This window comes from Zootoca vivipara, chromosome 6 (genome assembly GCF_965207765.1).
Source record: "Zootoca vivipara chromosome 6, rZooViv2.hap1.1, whole genome shotgun sequence".
Taxonomy (NCBI): domain Eukaryota; kingdom Metazoa; phylum Chordata; class Lepidosauria; order Squamata; family Lacertidae; genus Zootoca; species Zootoca vivipara.
The window spans coordinates 29,035,894-29,051,239 of NC_142589.1; the positions used below are offsets into that span (position 1 = coordinate 29,035,894).

At 49.8% G+C, this 15,346-nt stretch overlaps 1 protein-coding gene across 1 annotated transcript in view; it reads right to left on the reverse strand.

Annotated features, from left to right (window-relative positions):
* The window catches only part of LOC118086797 (ATP-binding cassette sub-family C member 12), a 77,943-nt gene that overhangs the window by 27,631 nt on the left and 34,966 nt on the right, over nucleotides 1-15,346 (reverse strand). The window contains exons 18-23 of the mRNA XM_088671100.1: nucleotides 14,726-14,815; nucleotides 13,239-13,342; nucleotides 5,923-6,060; nucleotides 4,606-4,832; nucleotides 2,617-2,754; nucleotides 889-1,075 (exon numbers count right to left, since the gene is read on the reverse strand). Of these exons, the coding sequence (XP_088527226.1) occupies nucleotides 889-1,075; nucleotides 2,617-2,754; nucleotides 4,606-4,832; nucleotides 5,923-6,060; nucleotides 13,239-13,342; nucleotides 14,726-14,815 (884 nt within the window). The remainder of the gene's footprint in view (nucleotides 1-888; nucleotides 1,076-2,616; nucleotides 2,755-4,605; nucleotides 4,833-5,922; nucleotides 6,061-13,238; nucleotides 13,343-14,725; nucleotides 14,816-15,346) is intronic.

The window sequence follows — 15,346 nt, forward strand, 5'->3', positions numbered from 1 at the left end:
CTCCCAGGCGGAAGGGGGGGCCTCGCAGGACTGGGCGGAGGTGTTCACACCAACGGGCTCGGAAAGCACTGAGTTCCTAGGCTTCCAGTCGTCACCGACACCTGGGGGGGACCTGGGGAGGGGAGAAGGGGAGCTTGGAAGGGGGGTGGATGTGAGGGACAGGGGATATCGCGAAGTCCCTCCCCTCCTGAGTTCAAGCCCAGCACTGACCACAGGGGAAAGCAGAGGGAGCTCTGATTCCAGTGGGGAAGCAGGAAGTCGGGTCCGAGGCTCAGGCAAGGTAGCGGAGCCAGGGTCCCAGGTGGGACAGGAAGGGGCAAGTAAGGGGGGGAGACCCATCCCTCCAACGCCAGAATTACGCAGAAAGAGGAGGGGCAAGAGAATGGGGCTTCCGAGGCTTTTGTGCTGGGGAAAGACGCGCCAAAAGTCATTCGGAGGTTCTGATACCGACTGACCACATCACTCCTTGTAAATAGCAATGACTTTAGCACTGTAAATACGCAGCACCAATAAAAGAATAAAATGCAGAGCTGCGTAGCGTAGTTACTCTGAAGTAGCCTACTCCGGCCACTGTGACAGCAACAAATAAATTAGTGAGAAAATACATAAAACACGCTATGGTAGGGGGAAATTGGTTTGGAAAACTGCGTACATTAGGCAAAAAACACATACAGAAATGTTTATGTTAAGAGGAGAAATTTGCATTAAAATGCTGATGAATATTCACGATGACTTTTTTTTTTATTGCAGACTAATGGGGAAACATGGAGAACTGAACTCAAGGTTGGAAAAAGGAGAAACTGAAACAGACAGATCCTTCCCAATCACTTCAGGTCTGGTTTGGAGTGTGTCGGAATGAAGCTTGAGCTATCCGGGCGATTCACTTACCTGGATAGTGTAAGACAAAGCCAAGCCTTTTTCCGCAGTGGTGATGGAAGATGGGGTGAGGACGACAAAGAGGGCGACAGTCAAAGTCATGATGGTCATGAGCATGTCCGTCCTCAACGCAAACCACCGCAGTGCATAGTTGAACAGAATGAAGTGGTTGGAGCTCTCGTCGTTCAGCTTTCTAAAACTGGAACCAAAACCAAGGATAGTAGTTAGAAAGCTGGCCTGAGTTTGGATCTGTTTTTACTCCACTGCTGTTTTGGCTTTTTGGAAGCCTTAAATCATTGTCGTTGGTTCTTCTTTTTGGTAATTTTCTTGTTTTAGCTTTTTTGTAAACTGCTTTGAGGGATGAGCTTTCGTGTGCATGCACACTTCATCAGATAAACTGAAACAGAAGTAACCAGACCCTTATGTATATTCAGAGGGTGGGGGTGGGGGTGATGGGAATGGGTGATGGGTGATGGGCTGATAGGAGTGGTAAACCTGTTGATGACTGTTAACTACTGTTAATGACTGCAATTGGTCTTGCGGGGGGAAAGCAAGGGCTGAGGTGCTAAGGAAAGCTTGATCATGTATAATGAGATAAGAATCCTATGTCTCTGTTCATTCCAGGTGGCTCCATGGTTTTAAGCTTGCTAATGAGTTGCAATTCAGCAACTTCTCTTTCCAGTCTGTTTCTGAAATTCTTCTGTAATAATACAGACACAGGGACATAATAGGAGCCCTGCGGATCAGCCCCCAAAAGCCCACCCCGTCTCGTTTCATTTCACTTTGAATTTGTATGCCGCCTTTCTATATCACTGTTCAAAGTGTGGCTTACAAGCTGGAGAAAAATCAAGATTGCACACCTTGATTTGATCCAATACAAAAATGTCATAAGTAATATTCATTAATCTATTAGAACATAATAGGACGCAATAAAATTAAATATCAGCAAATAATAATTCAACAGAAATTTACTCTTAACAATTGCAATAAATAATCTGGTCCAGCATCCTGTATCACGGTGGCCAAATGAATGCCTATGGAAAGCCAGCATGCAGGGCCTGGGCTTAACAGGACTCTCCCTATTTGTTATTCCCAGAAACAGATATGCAGAGGCAAACTGCCTCCATCACAGGAGGTAGAACATAGCCATCATGGATGGTAATAGCCATTGACTTGGATCCCTCCAAACCCATGCACTCCAGCTTCTGGGTGTCAGGATTTTGCAAGCCCACTTGAACAGGTAATCACCGAACCTTCTCTTCTCTTTGAACCCATTTTGTAAATTCCACCAGGGAAAGGATTTGGAAACTGGGATGGTTAGGTGCTCTCCTTCTGCTGGTAGACTCCAGGTTACAAGGGAACTGGAAGAAGACTCATGGACGTGTGAAATTATTGCAATTTAAAAACCAAGGTCTTGACAATAGCTTGATGCTTTGCGTGGGTGGGGAGGGTTATAAAGGGCGCCAATGAGGTTAGCACTTGGCTGCACATGTAACAATTTTATTCGAGACAATGCTAAGAATTTGTGATGTAATCTGGAAAGCTTCCCCACAGCTTGTCATTTCCTGCAAATGAAAAGCCACAGGACGTCTTGGTGCTTATGGAGCGGCTTCATCTATGGCCCGGCAGGTGGGAAAGATGCAGGATTGGTGGTCAAGAGAAGAAGAGCGACACAGCTTGATCCGCCCCATCTGAGGGACCGAGACAGAAAGAATGTGACTTTTGGGCCAGGCAACTTACTGAATGCTGTAGTTCTCCTTCTTATTGTATGCGTGGATTATGCTAAGGCCTGGGACGGTGGACATGATCATGGAAAGCCATGGAGACTTGCTCATGTTTTCGAATCGCTTGAGCTCTCGGATGGTGCTCTGGAAAACCCTGCAGCAAAATGCAGGTAAGATTGCACAGAGTTAGATCCTGGCTTTGGAAGGGGACTTTGATCCCTTCCTAATGAGTATTCTGGATTTGCAAACTTGAAGCAGTTGGCCACCACCTCCAAGAGAAGTCTTACAGTGCAACCTCAGGCCTGTCTCAGAAGTATGTCCCACAGAGGGCTCATCCACACTTGGGCTTGACCCCGTGTTTTGAACATATTGTGTACCAATTGATTCCTCTGGGTTTGAGAGCTTCTTCTTGTTCCATATCTGAGCCTTGCGGAAATCCAATCTTAGCCACTAAATCAGATCCTATCAGATATGCAGAGAGAGAGATTCTGCTTAACTGAGATTCAGTTCATCAGGTTTTTTGCAAGGCATCACTGCGGAACAACGAGAAAAGTTCTTGGAACCAGGGGAATTGAATTTGTATACAATACAATTAAAATACAGGTCAAGCCAATGTGTGGATGAGCCGTGAGTTCCATGGGTGTAGGACTGTAGACTTAGGCCAGATCTATTTTAATTATCTGTAGGATAATTATCTGTAGGATAATGAATTTATCCTGTACATAAGGTCTCTGGGCAGGTTAGGATAACATTGTGCATTTGTGAAAACAAGGTGAAACGATTCCAAAGGGAAGCAGCACGCAATGGGTTACAGAAAGCAGACCGAGGTGGGTCTTTGAAGCATACCTGAACTGCAGGAAGCTAAGCAAATAAAGTGGAAGCTACAGAATGGAGATGCTAGAGGCACCTTTGTGGGGAGGGACTTCTACAATTCGGAGGATGCCTCTCTCAGGCTGTCATTCCTCACTGTGGGTGGCAGGAATCCCAAGAGAGCTGGCTCTTCTGACCTCAGCATCGAAGAAGTTCAATTACAGTGGTATCTTGGTTCTCAAACTTAATCCATTCCGGATATCTGTTCAAAAACCAAAGCATTCCAAAACCAAGGCACAATTTCCCATAGAAAGTAATGCAAAATGAATTAATCCATTCCAGACTTTTTAAAACAACCCCTAAAACAGCAATTTAACATGAATTTTGCTATCAAACAAGACCACCGATCCATAAAATGAAAGCAAAATGTACTGTGCTATATAAAATAAATAAGACAGTATTGTAGATGATAAAAATTAAAATTATTATTTTTTCTTACCTGCACTGATGATAGTCATTCTTTGGATCGGGTTTTTTTTATCCATTTCCACAGTCACACAATCAACCAATCAGTAGATGAGCCGGGTTCCACACAGTCACAAAAACAAATTAACTGAAAAAGCCTCCAAAATAAAAACACAAAATAAATAGCAAAAACAAAAGCGCCAGACTTAATCCTTTCCAGAAGTCCATTTGACTTCCGAAATGTTTGAAAACCAAGGCACAGCTTCTGATTGGTGCAGGCGCCTCCGAAACAATAACCGACAGCTGCATCGGACGTTCGGCTTCCGAAGAAAAGTTTGCAAGCCGGAACATACACTTCCAGGTTTTTGGCGTTTGAGAACCAAGGCGTTTGAGAACCAAGGCGTTTGAGAACCAAGGCGTTTGAGAACCAAGGCGTTTGAGAACCAATGTACCACTGTAGTTGGGATAAAGGGGATATCTGGGGGATTAGAGCAGCCCAAAATGGAATCTCTCCCTTTTAGAGACTGTGTTCTGGAAAGCAAGGGGAGACTACAAACTGACAGGAGGGGAGGGTAGAATTAGAGACCAGTGGGTTCCCTTAACTTGCAATGGGCAGAATGAGCACACAAATCAAATACACACTGCAGGGTTGCTGTTATTTTCAAAATAAATTCTGGGGTAGGAAAAACAACTACATACCAGAGAGAGGGGTTGGGAACATCCAACTTACCGGAAGAGTAGAATGAAAATCATCATTAGGACAGCGACTCCAATTAGGAGGTAAGGAAACACAATGGCGACGATGACAATGATGGAGAGGACCATGAAAAACTGCTGCAGAAACATTTCGGCATGAAACGGAAGCCGCACGTCCACTTCGTCCATATCTTTAGAGAAGCGGTTCATTACTCTGCCAGCGGGAGTCGTATCAAAGAAACTCATTGGGCTCCATAAGATCTGTGGGTAAAAGGGGAGGGTGCGGTAAAATGACGACAACAAATTGGGATGGCAGACATGTCTTTTGTGGCACTCGGTGTTTGGGATCGTAGATCTGTGCCAGCTTCATGTGAGCTGTAGTGTGAATACAGCACTGGGCTGTTGTTTTTGTTTGGCGACTGGGGGTGGTGGTGGCGGGGGGGGTCTTATTTGTAAATCAGACTTGAAAGGACAAGCACAAATCACGGTTTCATTCCTCACCATCGCCACCACAACTGTTAAGGGGGGGGGGGGAATGAAGCATGCACTCCAGAATCACAGCACTGCAATTGCAATAGTGGGGATGCAAAACAACTCTGTTCAAAATGGGAACGGTTTCAAAATGGGAGGAATCCCTGTCATAAAAAAAAATGTAAAATGGCAGGAAACCACGGTGGAAGCTTGTGCAGTCCAGGCACGATCAGGCGCTTCAGCAAACTGCACTAAGGTGCAGGTGAGGTCCTCTTAAGATTCTCTATCTGGCTCTGAAACTCTCACCAAGTCTCTCCTCTCCCAGGCAACTCTCTCCACTGAATGTAGGAGAAGAAGAAGAGCTTGTTTGATCAGACCAAGGGCCCATCTAGTCCAGCATCCAGTTCGATGCCCCGTTGGGAAGCTTACAAGCAGGACGTGAGCACAAGAGCAGTCTCCCCTCCTGCGGTTTTCACCAACTGGTATTCAGAAGCAGGACTGCCTCTGTTCAAGTCGCTTTATTGGTTGTTTGCACAAGGCCCAGCATTAATGGCCATCACGGTCGGGTAACTGATGGGGTCCATGGATAGCTCAACAGAGCACCTAGATGCCACCATTCTGTTTAGCTAAACAATGTGCCCAATACCTCTCGATTTATGGCACCCGCCCTCCTTCTCCCTCTCGGCTTCCCAGTGATCATCCCAAGGAGCTATCACTGATGTCTCTCTATGCGGAGCTGTTCTGAAAGCACACCTTTCATCATTTCTAGCTAAAAAGAGTGACCCGGTGACTTTCTGACAGCACATAATTGGACGATAAAAATCAAGCCAGCTTGTTAAATATGTAACAACACTGTTTGCCAGCCGGAGATTTGCGATACCTTCTGAAACATGGTGTCGTGTAGCCTCGACGACGCCCGCAATGCTGTCTTAGTGAAAACAAAGCCTTTGATGAAGCTCAGGGTAATCATGGAAACGATGCTCATTCCATAGATGAGTTGGTAGAAGCTGTAGTTTTCCTTTAAGGAATGGATTTTCAAAGAAGACTATAATTGAGAGCAGATTACTTTTCTCTCTCTAAAATAATGACAAATTGAGACACAGGAACATGGGGCAATTATCTGGACTATATAATGAGATAAAACTCCATCGGGAAAGTTAGTGATTTCGCCAAACAACAAAACCCAACAGTTTTGCAGTAAACATTTAAAATATATGGCAGAGTAGGAACTCTGCTTACCGATATAACCCTCTTTGTATTCTTGGGTGGCACTTCCATTAAAATATACATTCCTATTTCTATGCGTAGTTTGAGATCGGACCAGTTCAGACATAATGTCTATATAATAGTGTGAGGGACAGGGGATATCGTGAAGTCCCTCCCCTCCTGAGTTCAAGCCCATCCCCGAGCACAGGGGAAAGCAGAGAGAGTTCCGATTCCAGTGGGGAAGCAGGAAGTCGTGTCCGAGGCTCAGGCAAGGTAGCGGAGCCAGGGTCCCAGGTGGGACAGGAAGGGGCAAATAAGGGGGGGAGACCCATCCCCCCAACTCCGGAATTGCGCAGAAAGCGGAGAGGAAAGAGGATGGGTCTACCCAGGCTTTTGTGTTGGAGAAAGACGCGCCAAAAGCCATTCGGAGGTTCTGAACCCGACTGAACACATAGCTCCGTGTAAATAGCAATGACTTCAGCACTGTAAATACGCAGCACCAATAAAAGAATAAAATGCAGAGCTGTGTAGAGTCGTTACTCTGAAGTAGCCCGCTCCGGCCACTGTGACAGCAACCTCCGAATCTTTTTTTGGGCTACTTTGGAGTTGCCGGGATGAGTGCGTCAGAGGCGGAGAAATGGCGGCAGATCGCGGAGAAAGCCCAACAGGACCTGCAGCAACTGGCGCTGCAGGCACAGGGGGAATTAAAGGCAGCTAAAGAAGAAACCAAGAAGGTCCAGGAGGACCGGCTACAACTTGCGGAACAGGTGAGAGCGCTTCAGGAAAAAGAGCAGCAATTAAGGGCGGTGGCGGTAGAGCTCCAAAACAAGTTGGATGCCGAGAAAAACAAGGCGGGAGGGGCCCCCCAACTCCAAGTGCTGCCAGGAAGGAGAGCGGGGACCCTAGTAAGCAAGTTCAATGGAGACCCGAGGGAATATCATGGCTTTGAGACTGAGATCGTGTATGCTCTTGAGCTGCACCATGATGAGTTCCCTGATGATGAACACAGGGTAGCGTTTATTGTGGAACACCTTACAGGGGCAGCCAGGGAGTGGCTAAGACCGTTAATCGCGACAAAGAATCCTTGCATGAAGAATGTCAAACTATTTCTAGAGGCTTTAAAAACTATGTATGCGTCCGATAGCCATATGGACCAGACCAAGGAGGAACTGCATAATTTAAGGCAAAGAACCATGACAGTTCGCGAATATTGGGCGAGATTCACCATGCTAGTGCACAGACTGGGGTGGGAACTGCACTCGCCTCCGATGGAAGCGGCGTTCTACCTGGGGTTGAATGAGGATGTTAAAGATGAGCTCTCGAGAGGTCCAAAGCCCAGTAATATGGATCAGCTGAGCAAAGCGGCTCTGGCGGTGGGGGTGAGACAGGAATCCCGGTGGAACGACAAGCAAGCAACGCGCGCAAAGCGGGCTTGGTTCCCACGGTCGCAGGAGAAGCCACTCCCCCAACAACCCTTCCAAGCCACGCCTGGGGCCAGCCAGGACCAGGAACCCATGCAAATTGATAGCGCGCGCGGGGGGGCTTTTCAAACCCCAGCGGCAACAAGACGCAAGGAGGGAAGGGGCGGGAATTGCTTTCTCTGCAACTCCCCCCAGCATCTCGTCAGAGACTGCCCACATCGCAGAGAGTGGCAAGGAAAGGCGGGAACGGTTGTGCCCTCCCCCACTGACGCAGCACCACAGCAGGGAAACGGGAAAGCCTGGTTGCAGGAGACAAGGGGCAGCAGCCAGGCGCAGTCAGCAGACAACAGCCCCAGCCCGCCCACCCGCACAGCGCGGAGCAGAGCCAGCCCACCCCTCCCAGAGCAGGAGTGGTTCTAGAAGTGACGCTAACGCTCCCAAATGGCTATCCCCTGACGGTCCTCGCCTTAATTGACAGTGGTGCATCAGCCAACTTCTTCTCGAGAAACTTTGCAGAAGAGCACCAGATCCAGCTTCTGCAGCTGGACTTTCCCCTGCACGTAGCCACCATTGACGGCAGGGAGTTGCTGGGAGGGGCCATCACCCATCAAACCCCCCCCCATGAGAATGACGGTGGGAAGGCACTCAGAGACACTGGCATTCAACGTCACCACCATCTCAGACCCCCCCATCGTCTTGGGCATGAGCTGGCTGGCGCGCCACAACCCCTCCATCAGTTGGCACCAGAGATGCATCACGTTTGGGTCGGACTTGTGTCTGGAACATTGCATCCAGCACCAACCAGGGGAGGGGCCTCCAATAGCCACGGTGGCCACCATGCACGTCAAAGGGGGTGAGGCGATACCCAAACCATACTGGGACCTGCAGGAGGTCTTCAGCGAAGCGGAGTCCGACCACCTACCCCCACATAGGTCTTTCGACTGCCAGATCAACCTGGTGCCAGGGGCAACGATACCCCCAGCCAAGCTGTACGCCATGTCAGATCAGGAGCTGGAGGATCTGCGTGCGTTCATAGACAAGAACCTCAAACGGGGGTTCATCAGAGAAAGCAAGGCAGCAGGGGGCAGCCCGGTCTTCTGGGTGGACAAGAAAGACACGCAACAGCGCCGTCTTGTGGTGGATTTTAGACGGCTCAATTCAGTGACAGAGCCAGTGGCTTTCCCCATGCCCAGAGTGGACGATCTCCTGACAGCGGCACGCAGGGGAAAGATTTTCACCAAGCTAGACCTGAGGGGGGCGTACAACTTGATCAGGATCCGGGAAGGCGATGAGTGGAAAACCACGATGTTCATGCCTCTGGGCTCTTTTGAATATCTGGTGATGCCCTTCGGGTTGCAAGGGGGCTCAGCATGCTTCCAGGCCTTCATGCACCACGTCCTGGGGTCCCTCCTCTTCAAGAACTGCTTGGTCTTCCTGGATGACATCCTTATCTATTCCAATGACCCAGTGCAACATGTGAAGGATGTCAGGGAGGTGTTGCAGCGCCTGAAGGAGAACCACCTGTATGTGAAGCTGGAGAAGTGCAAGTTTCACACCAGGGAGGTGGACTTCCTGGGCTACAAACTGTCAGACAAGGGGCTGGCGATGGACAAGGACAAGGTGCAGGCCATCCTGGACTGGCACAGCCCCAGGACGCGCAAAGATGCCCAACGCCTCCTAGGCTTCGCCAACTTCTACAGGAAATTCATCAAGAACTTCTCGCGTGTTACGGCTCCAATCACGGACTGCCTGAGAGGCAAGCAGAAGTTCAGGTGGACACCAGAGGCGCAAGCAGCGTTCGAAAGCCTCAAGAGGGTGTTCGCTTCAGACCAAAACCTGTTCCACATGGTGCAGGATGCGCCCCTACGCGTGGAAACAGACGCTTCAGACAGGGCTTTGGGAGCGATCCTGTTGCAACTGGACGCCAACAGAGAGTGGAGACCTTGTGCCTTCTTCTCCAGGAAGCTGACCCAGCCGGAGCGCAACTACACGGTGTTTGATAGGGAACTTCTTGCGATCCACGCTGCTTTCCAGCACTGGCGACACTTCCTGGTGGGCGCCAAGCACCCCATCCAGGTGTGCACAGACCACAAGAACCTGGAGTTCTGGAGAACAGTCAGGGTGCTCAACCAGCGGCAGATACGGTGGTGGGCAGAGTTCTTCTCGAACTTCAACTTCTCCATCCACTACATCCCGGGGGAGCAGAATGTCAGGGCGGATGCCCTCTCCCGCAAACCAGAGTACATGGAGCAGGAGTTGCCACCAGCACCCAGGCACATTTTCCCCCCATCAGCATGGTCCTGCGGAGCAGCAGTGGTGAGCGAGGCAGAACTCACAGCACTGACGGCAGCGGATGACTTTGCCAACCGCATCTTCAGAGAACTGAGAGGGGGGAGGGAGCAGGCAAAAGACTTTGCAGAACGCAGGGGGCTGCTTTTCTACAAGGGTGCACTGTACCTGCCCACCACCCAGCTTAGACGTAAGGTCCTCAAGCAGATGCACGACAACCCAACGGCGGGTCATTTTGGAAGGGACAAAACCGCTCACCTAGTCATGAGACACTTCTGGTGGCCAGGGGTGCGGGAAGATGTTAGAGACTATGTACGGGGCTGTGACACCTGCCAGCGGGCAAAGGTAGTCAGAGCAGCGCCAGCAGGATTGCTGGAGCCCTTAGCCACCCCACACAGGCCGTGGGAAGTGGTGTCCATGGACTTCATCACGGACCTGCCTGCGTCCAGGGGCAAGACCGCAGTGTTGGTGGTGGTGGACCTTATGTCCAAAATGTGCCACTTTATACCGTGTGCCAGGGCGGTCTCTGCAGAAGAGACAGCCAAACTGTTTGTTGACCACGTATTCAGACTGCATGGATTACCTTTAAGGGTTATTTCGGATCGTGGCCGCCAATTTGTTTCCAGGTTCTGGAGGCGGCTCATGAACCTCCTGCAGGTGGAGGTCAGCTTATCGACGGCTAGACACCCGCAGACCAACGGACAGGCGGAGAGGGTCAACGCCATTCTGCAGCAGTACCTGAGATGCTACGTCAGCCAGAGACAAACGGACTGGGTGGATCGCCTGCCACTTGCGGAATTTGCCTACAATAATGCAGTGCACGTCTCCACAGGGGTGTCGCCCTTTAAGGCCAATTATGGGCGCGACCTCAGATCTTTCCCGGAGAGGGAGGGGGAGGAGGAGGAGGAGGGCCCACTGGCAGAGGATTGGGCAGAGGAACTGGAGACGGTGCACCAGCAGCTCAGAGAACACTTGGAGAGGGCCAAGGAAGCGTACAAGAAGGGGGCAGATCGCCACAGGCGACAAGGGGAGGTCATCAGGGTGGGGGACAAGGTTTGGTTGTCCTCGGAGGGCCTTCCCATTAGAGGGAGGTGCAAAAAGCTGGCGCCCAGACGGCTGGGCCCCTTCACGGTCACGCAACAGGTCAATCCGGTGGCCTTCAGATTGGCACTACCAGAGGACATGAGGGTGCATCCAGTGTTTCATAGATCGCTGCTGTCGCCGTACAGGGAAAGCAGCAGGCTCCGAGACAGCGAACAAACCCCTGAGGGAGGGGGGGAGAGGGAAGGCAGGGAGCAACTCAATGAGGCCACGGCCATCCTTGATTCACGGAGAGGGGTGAGGGGCCTGGAGTACCTCATGGCATGGGAGGATGCTCCACCGTCACAGAATACATGGGTCCCAGCCACTCAGATACAGGAGGAATTCTTGGTGGAAGAATTTCACGCCCTCTTTCCCCACAGACCCAAGCCCTGGCACATGGAAAGGGAGGGGGAGGGGGAGGGGGAGGAAGTACTGGAGAGCAGTTCACCATGGGGATGGGAAGCGGAGTTTGAGGAACCAGAGGAAGAAGTATGGGCGTCGCCGAGATCCACCCAGTCAGAGGAAGAAGCAGACTGGCAGCACATTTTTACCCCCACCAGCTCTGACGCCACAGACTTTTTGGGATTCCAGTCCTCCCAGGCGGAAGGGGGGGGCTCGCAGGACTGGGGGGAGGTGTTCACGCCAACGGGCTCGGAAAGTACTGAGTTCTTAGGCTTCCAGTCGTCACCGACACCTGGGGGGGACCTGGGGAGGGGAGAAGGGGAGCTTGGGAGGGGGGTGGATGTGAGGGACAGGGGATATCGTGAAGTCCCTCCCCTCCTGAGTTCAAGCCCATCCCCGAGCACAGGGGAAAGCAGAGAGAGTTCCGATTCCAGTGGGGAAGCAGGAAGTCGTGTCCGAGGCTCAGGCAAGGTAGTGGAGCCAGGGTCCCAGGTGGGACAGGAAGGGGCAAATAGGGGGGGGAGACCCATCCCCCCAACTCCGGAATTGCGCAGAAAGCGGAGAGGAAAGAGGATGGGTCTACCCAGGCTTTTGTGTTGGAGAAAGACGCGCCAAAAGCCATTCGGAGGTTCTGAACCCGACTGAACACATAGCTCCGTGTAAATAGCAATGACTTCAGCACTGTAAATACGCAGCACCAATAAAAGAATAAAATGCAGAGCTGTGTAGAGTCGTTACTCTGAAGTAGCCCGCTCCGGCCACTGTGACAAATAGTTTAGCACAACAAGAACAAGCTTGGGCTCACCCACTTCCTCTCCAGCATAGCAACAGGGAGGACTTTGAAGGCTTCCATTTTCATTTTAGATTAGTCACAGGTTGTCCGAACCCAACAGGCCATGATGAATCATAGCTGTGAATTGCTTAAACAAAGCAACTCCAAGCCACAGTTTAAGAAGCTGGCTTGTTTCAAGAAACTGTAGTTAAGATGAACCACAGTTCATGGTTTGGGTGTAACACTAAACTGTAGATAATTTAAAGCTAAAGACAAGGGTTCAAATCCCTGCAGGCCATGAAGCCGACTGGATGACTTGGGGCCTATCACCGCCTCTTAGCCTAACCAACCTCACAGAGTTGTTGTGAGGACAAAACAGGGAGGAGGAGAACTGTTTTTGTTGAAGATTCATTCCCCGTGTCTGCTGTCATGGGATTGTTGTTTATCACATGATGGTGTATGTTTTCATTCCACAGTGGGAAGTGACGAAGACAGGATGTTTGTGTTACTGTGTTTCCTGAAGTGGAACTATTGTCCTTTGTTCTGTCTCTTTGCAGCCTGATGCTAGAGAGAGAGAGAGCAGGGCCATCTCAAGCCGGTCGGGCGCCGTGGCGCGGAGATCGCTCTGGCGCCCCCACCCTGGTGGGCGGGCGCTGTGCGCAGCACGGCTTCCACATGGCTTTTCCGCGCAGCGCCCACCTCCCGGCCTGGCACCCTGGCGCCCTGCGCCGCCGGGACTACCCCTAGAGCCAGGCCTGAGAGGGAGCCATGTTGCAGTGCTCCGTGTGTGTTTATAGGTCTGTTACGCAACTGCGAAGACTCTGCAGATCCCTAAGCGTGCTAATGCTTTTTGGCATCAGTCGGGCATGTGTCTCTGCCAGGGTCCTACTCGTGAGTAGGAGATCCTAAGAGTTTTTGCCACCTTGTGTTCTATGAAGGAAAGGTCGGCTTTATATGTAATACAAGTAAATTACTTATATGTATACAAGTAAAACACATTATAATGCTGAAAGGTGTGCTTACCCGTAAGCCCTGCCTTAACCAGTAACTCAACCACCAGCTGCTGAAGGCTGAACAACCGATCATCAGAACAAAGAGAAGCACAATGAAGAACCACAGGATGAATCCTAAGAAAGGACCATTGGGCCAAGTTAGTAAACAGGGAATGAGTGGACACAATGCACTGGTGAGTGCCCATTTAGGGCTGCAATCAGAGAAGCATTTTTCTTAGGCGCAAAGTCCCGCCGAACGTCAGTGAAACTTGCTTTTGAATAAAAATGCATGGGAATTTGCTGCACATTTCCTAGAAAGGGGGACAGGAGGGGCTGGTGCCCATTGAGACTGGTGGAGGGGAAGGGAGGGCGACTCACAGTTAAGTGGAGCCAGGGCCCATGACAGGCAGAACCAGTTTCATGCCTGTCAACCAGTTTGTCCCCCAGATGTGTAAAACCATTTAAAGCATCCATGTCTACTTAAAGGCCAGCACACACAAAATAACACAATGTAAACTCAGACATTCTAAAACCAGACCACAGCACCACTTCTGAAGCTCGGTTTATAATTAGTCACTGAAAGCCACAGCAAAAAATAATAATAATAATGGATCTTTAAAGCTCATTTGATGATACTGGGGGGACAGGACTTGGCTGATTTCGCACTGAATTTCACAACTGTGCAGCAACCATCAAGAGCGGTTTATTCCATGTGTCTGCCAACCTAATTGTCTTCCCATGGTAATTCTGTCTTCCAGGGAACCTTGGGAACTGTAGTTCTCTAGGAGAGGAAGGGGGCTATGGATCATTAACAGATCATGTATTGCACTCTTATCAACTATAGTTCCCAGGATTCTTGAGGAGGGGGACATAGAGGCAAAGGTAAAGATACCCCTGACCGTTAGGTCCAGTTGCAGACGACTCTGGGGTTGCGGCGCTCATCTCGCTTTACTGGCCGAGGGAGCCGACGTTTGTCCACAGACAGTTTTTCCGGGTCATGTGGTCAGCATGACTAAGCCACTTCTGGCGAACCAGAGCAGCGCACGGAAATGCCATTTACATTCCCGCCAGAGCAGTACCTATTTATCTACAGTACTTGCACTTTGAGGTGCTTTCAAACTGCTAGGTTGGCAGGAGCTGGGACCCAACAATGGGAGCTCACCCCGTCGCAGGTATTCGAACCGCCGACCTTCCAATCGGCAAGCCCTGTGGTTTAGACCACAGCGCCACCCGCGTCACTGGAGGACATAGACGTCTGTACCAATTTGTACAGGAGATATTCTCAGTAGCCTCTGAGCATGTGTTGAGTACATTGCCTTCAATGCTTAGTAGTTAGGTTGCCAGTCCCAACATATATATAAAATCAAGAGTGGATTTTATTGGCAGCGTTGATTCCTGAGTAGTTCCCCATTTACATACTTGCATACTATAAAAGGTTCCATTTTAGCAGAAATCTACAATACTGTAACAAAATAAGGGTTTTCTTTGGGGGGAAAGAAGCTTGTTGCAGGATGATACCTCCAGATGCCTTGATGTAAGCGTGGTAGGTTTTCCATCTAACAGAGCCTTCTTGCTTCTCCTCTTTCTGAATGAGTTGATTTACAGGAGCTGGAGCGGAAACCATCGAGCATTTATTCACGCTGTAATGTCATCCAGCCCTGACAAATCTCATGCATTTTAAGTAAAATTGGACGTCACTCGAGTCTATCAACTAAAATAAACATTTGAGGCTTCACAGGAGCCTCAGCGAAATGCTCTCTCACTGCCAGGTTCCCCCGGATGAAACCATATGGTAAATGCTACCTCTGTTTTCCTAATGGCTGTCGAATGAATTGGAATCCGTGGCTGGAATTAAAAAGCAAAAGGGCATTGATTTGACGGAAAAGTGATCAATATTCCCCAGCCTTTGAATGCAAAACCTTCTTGATGTGCTTGTTCTCCTTTCTGATCAAATATAAAGCTTTTGTTTTTCCAAAAAAAAAGAAAAAGAAAAATGAAAACATTCAGCAAAGGGACCAGTTTCTCTTTCTCTTTTTCTTTTTTTGCAAATCATCTTTATTGGTTTCTTTTAATTTACATTCGTAGAATCACATTATAACATCTCAGTTCTCCTATGGCTAAGCATGTATTTCTAAATGA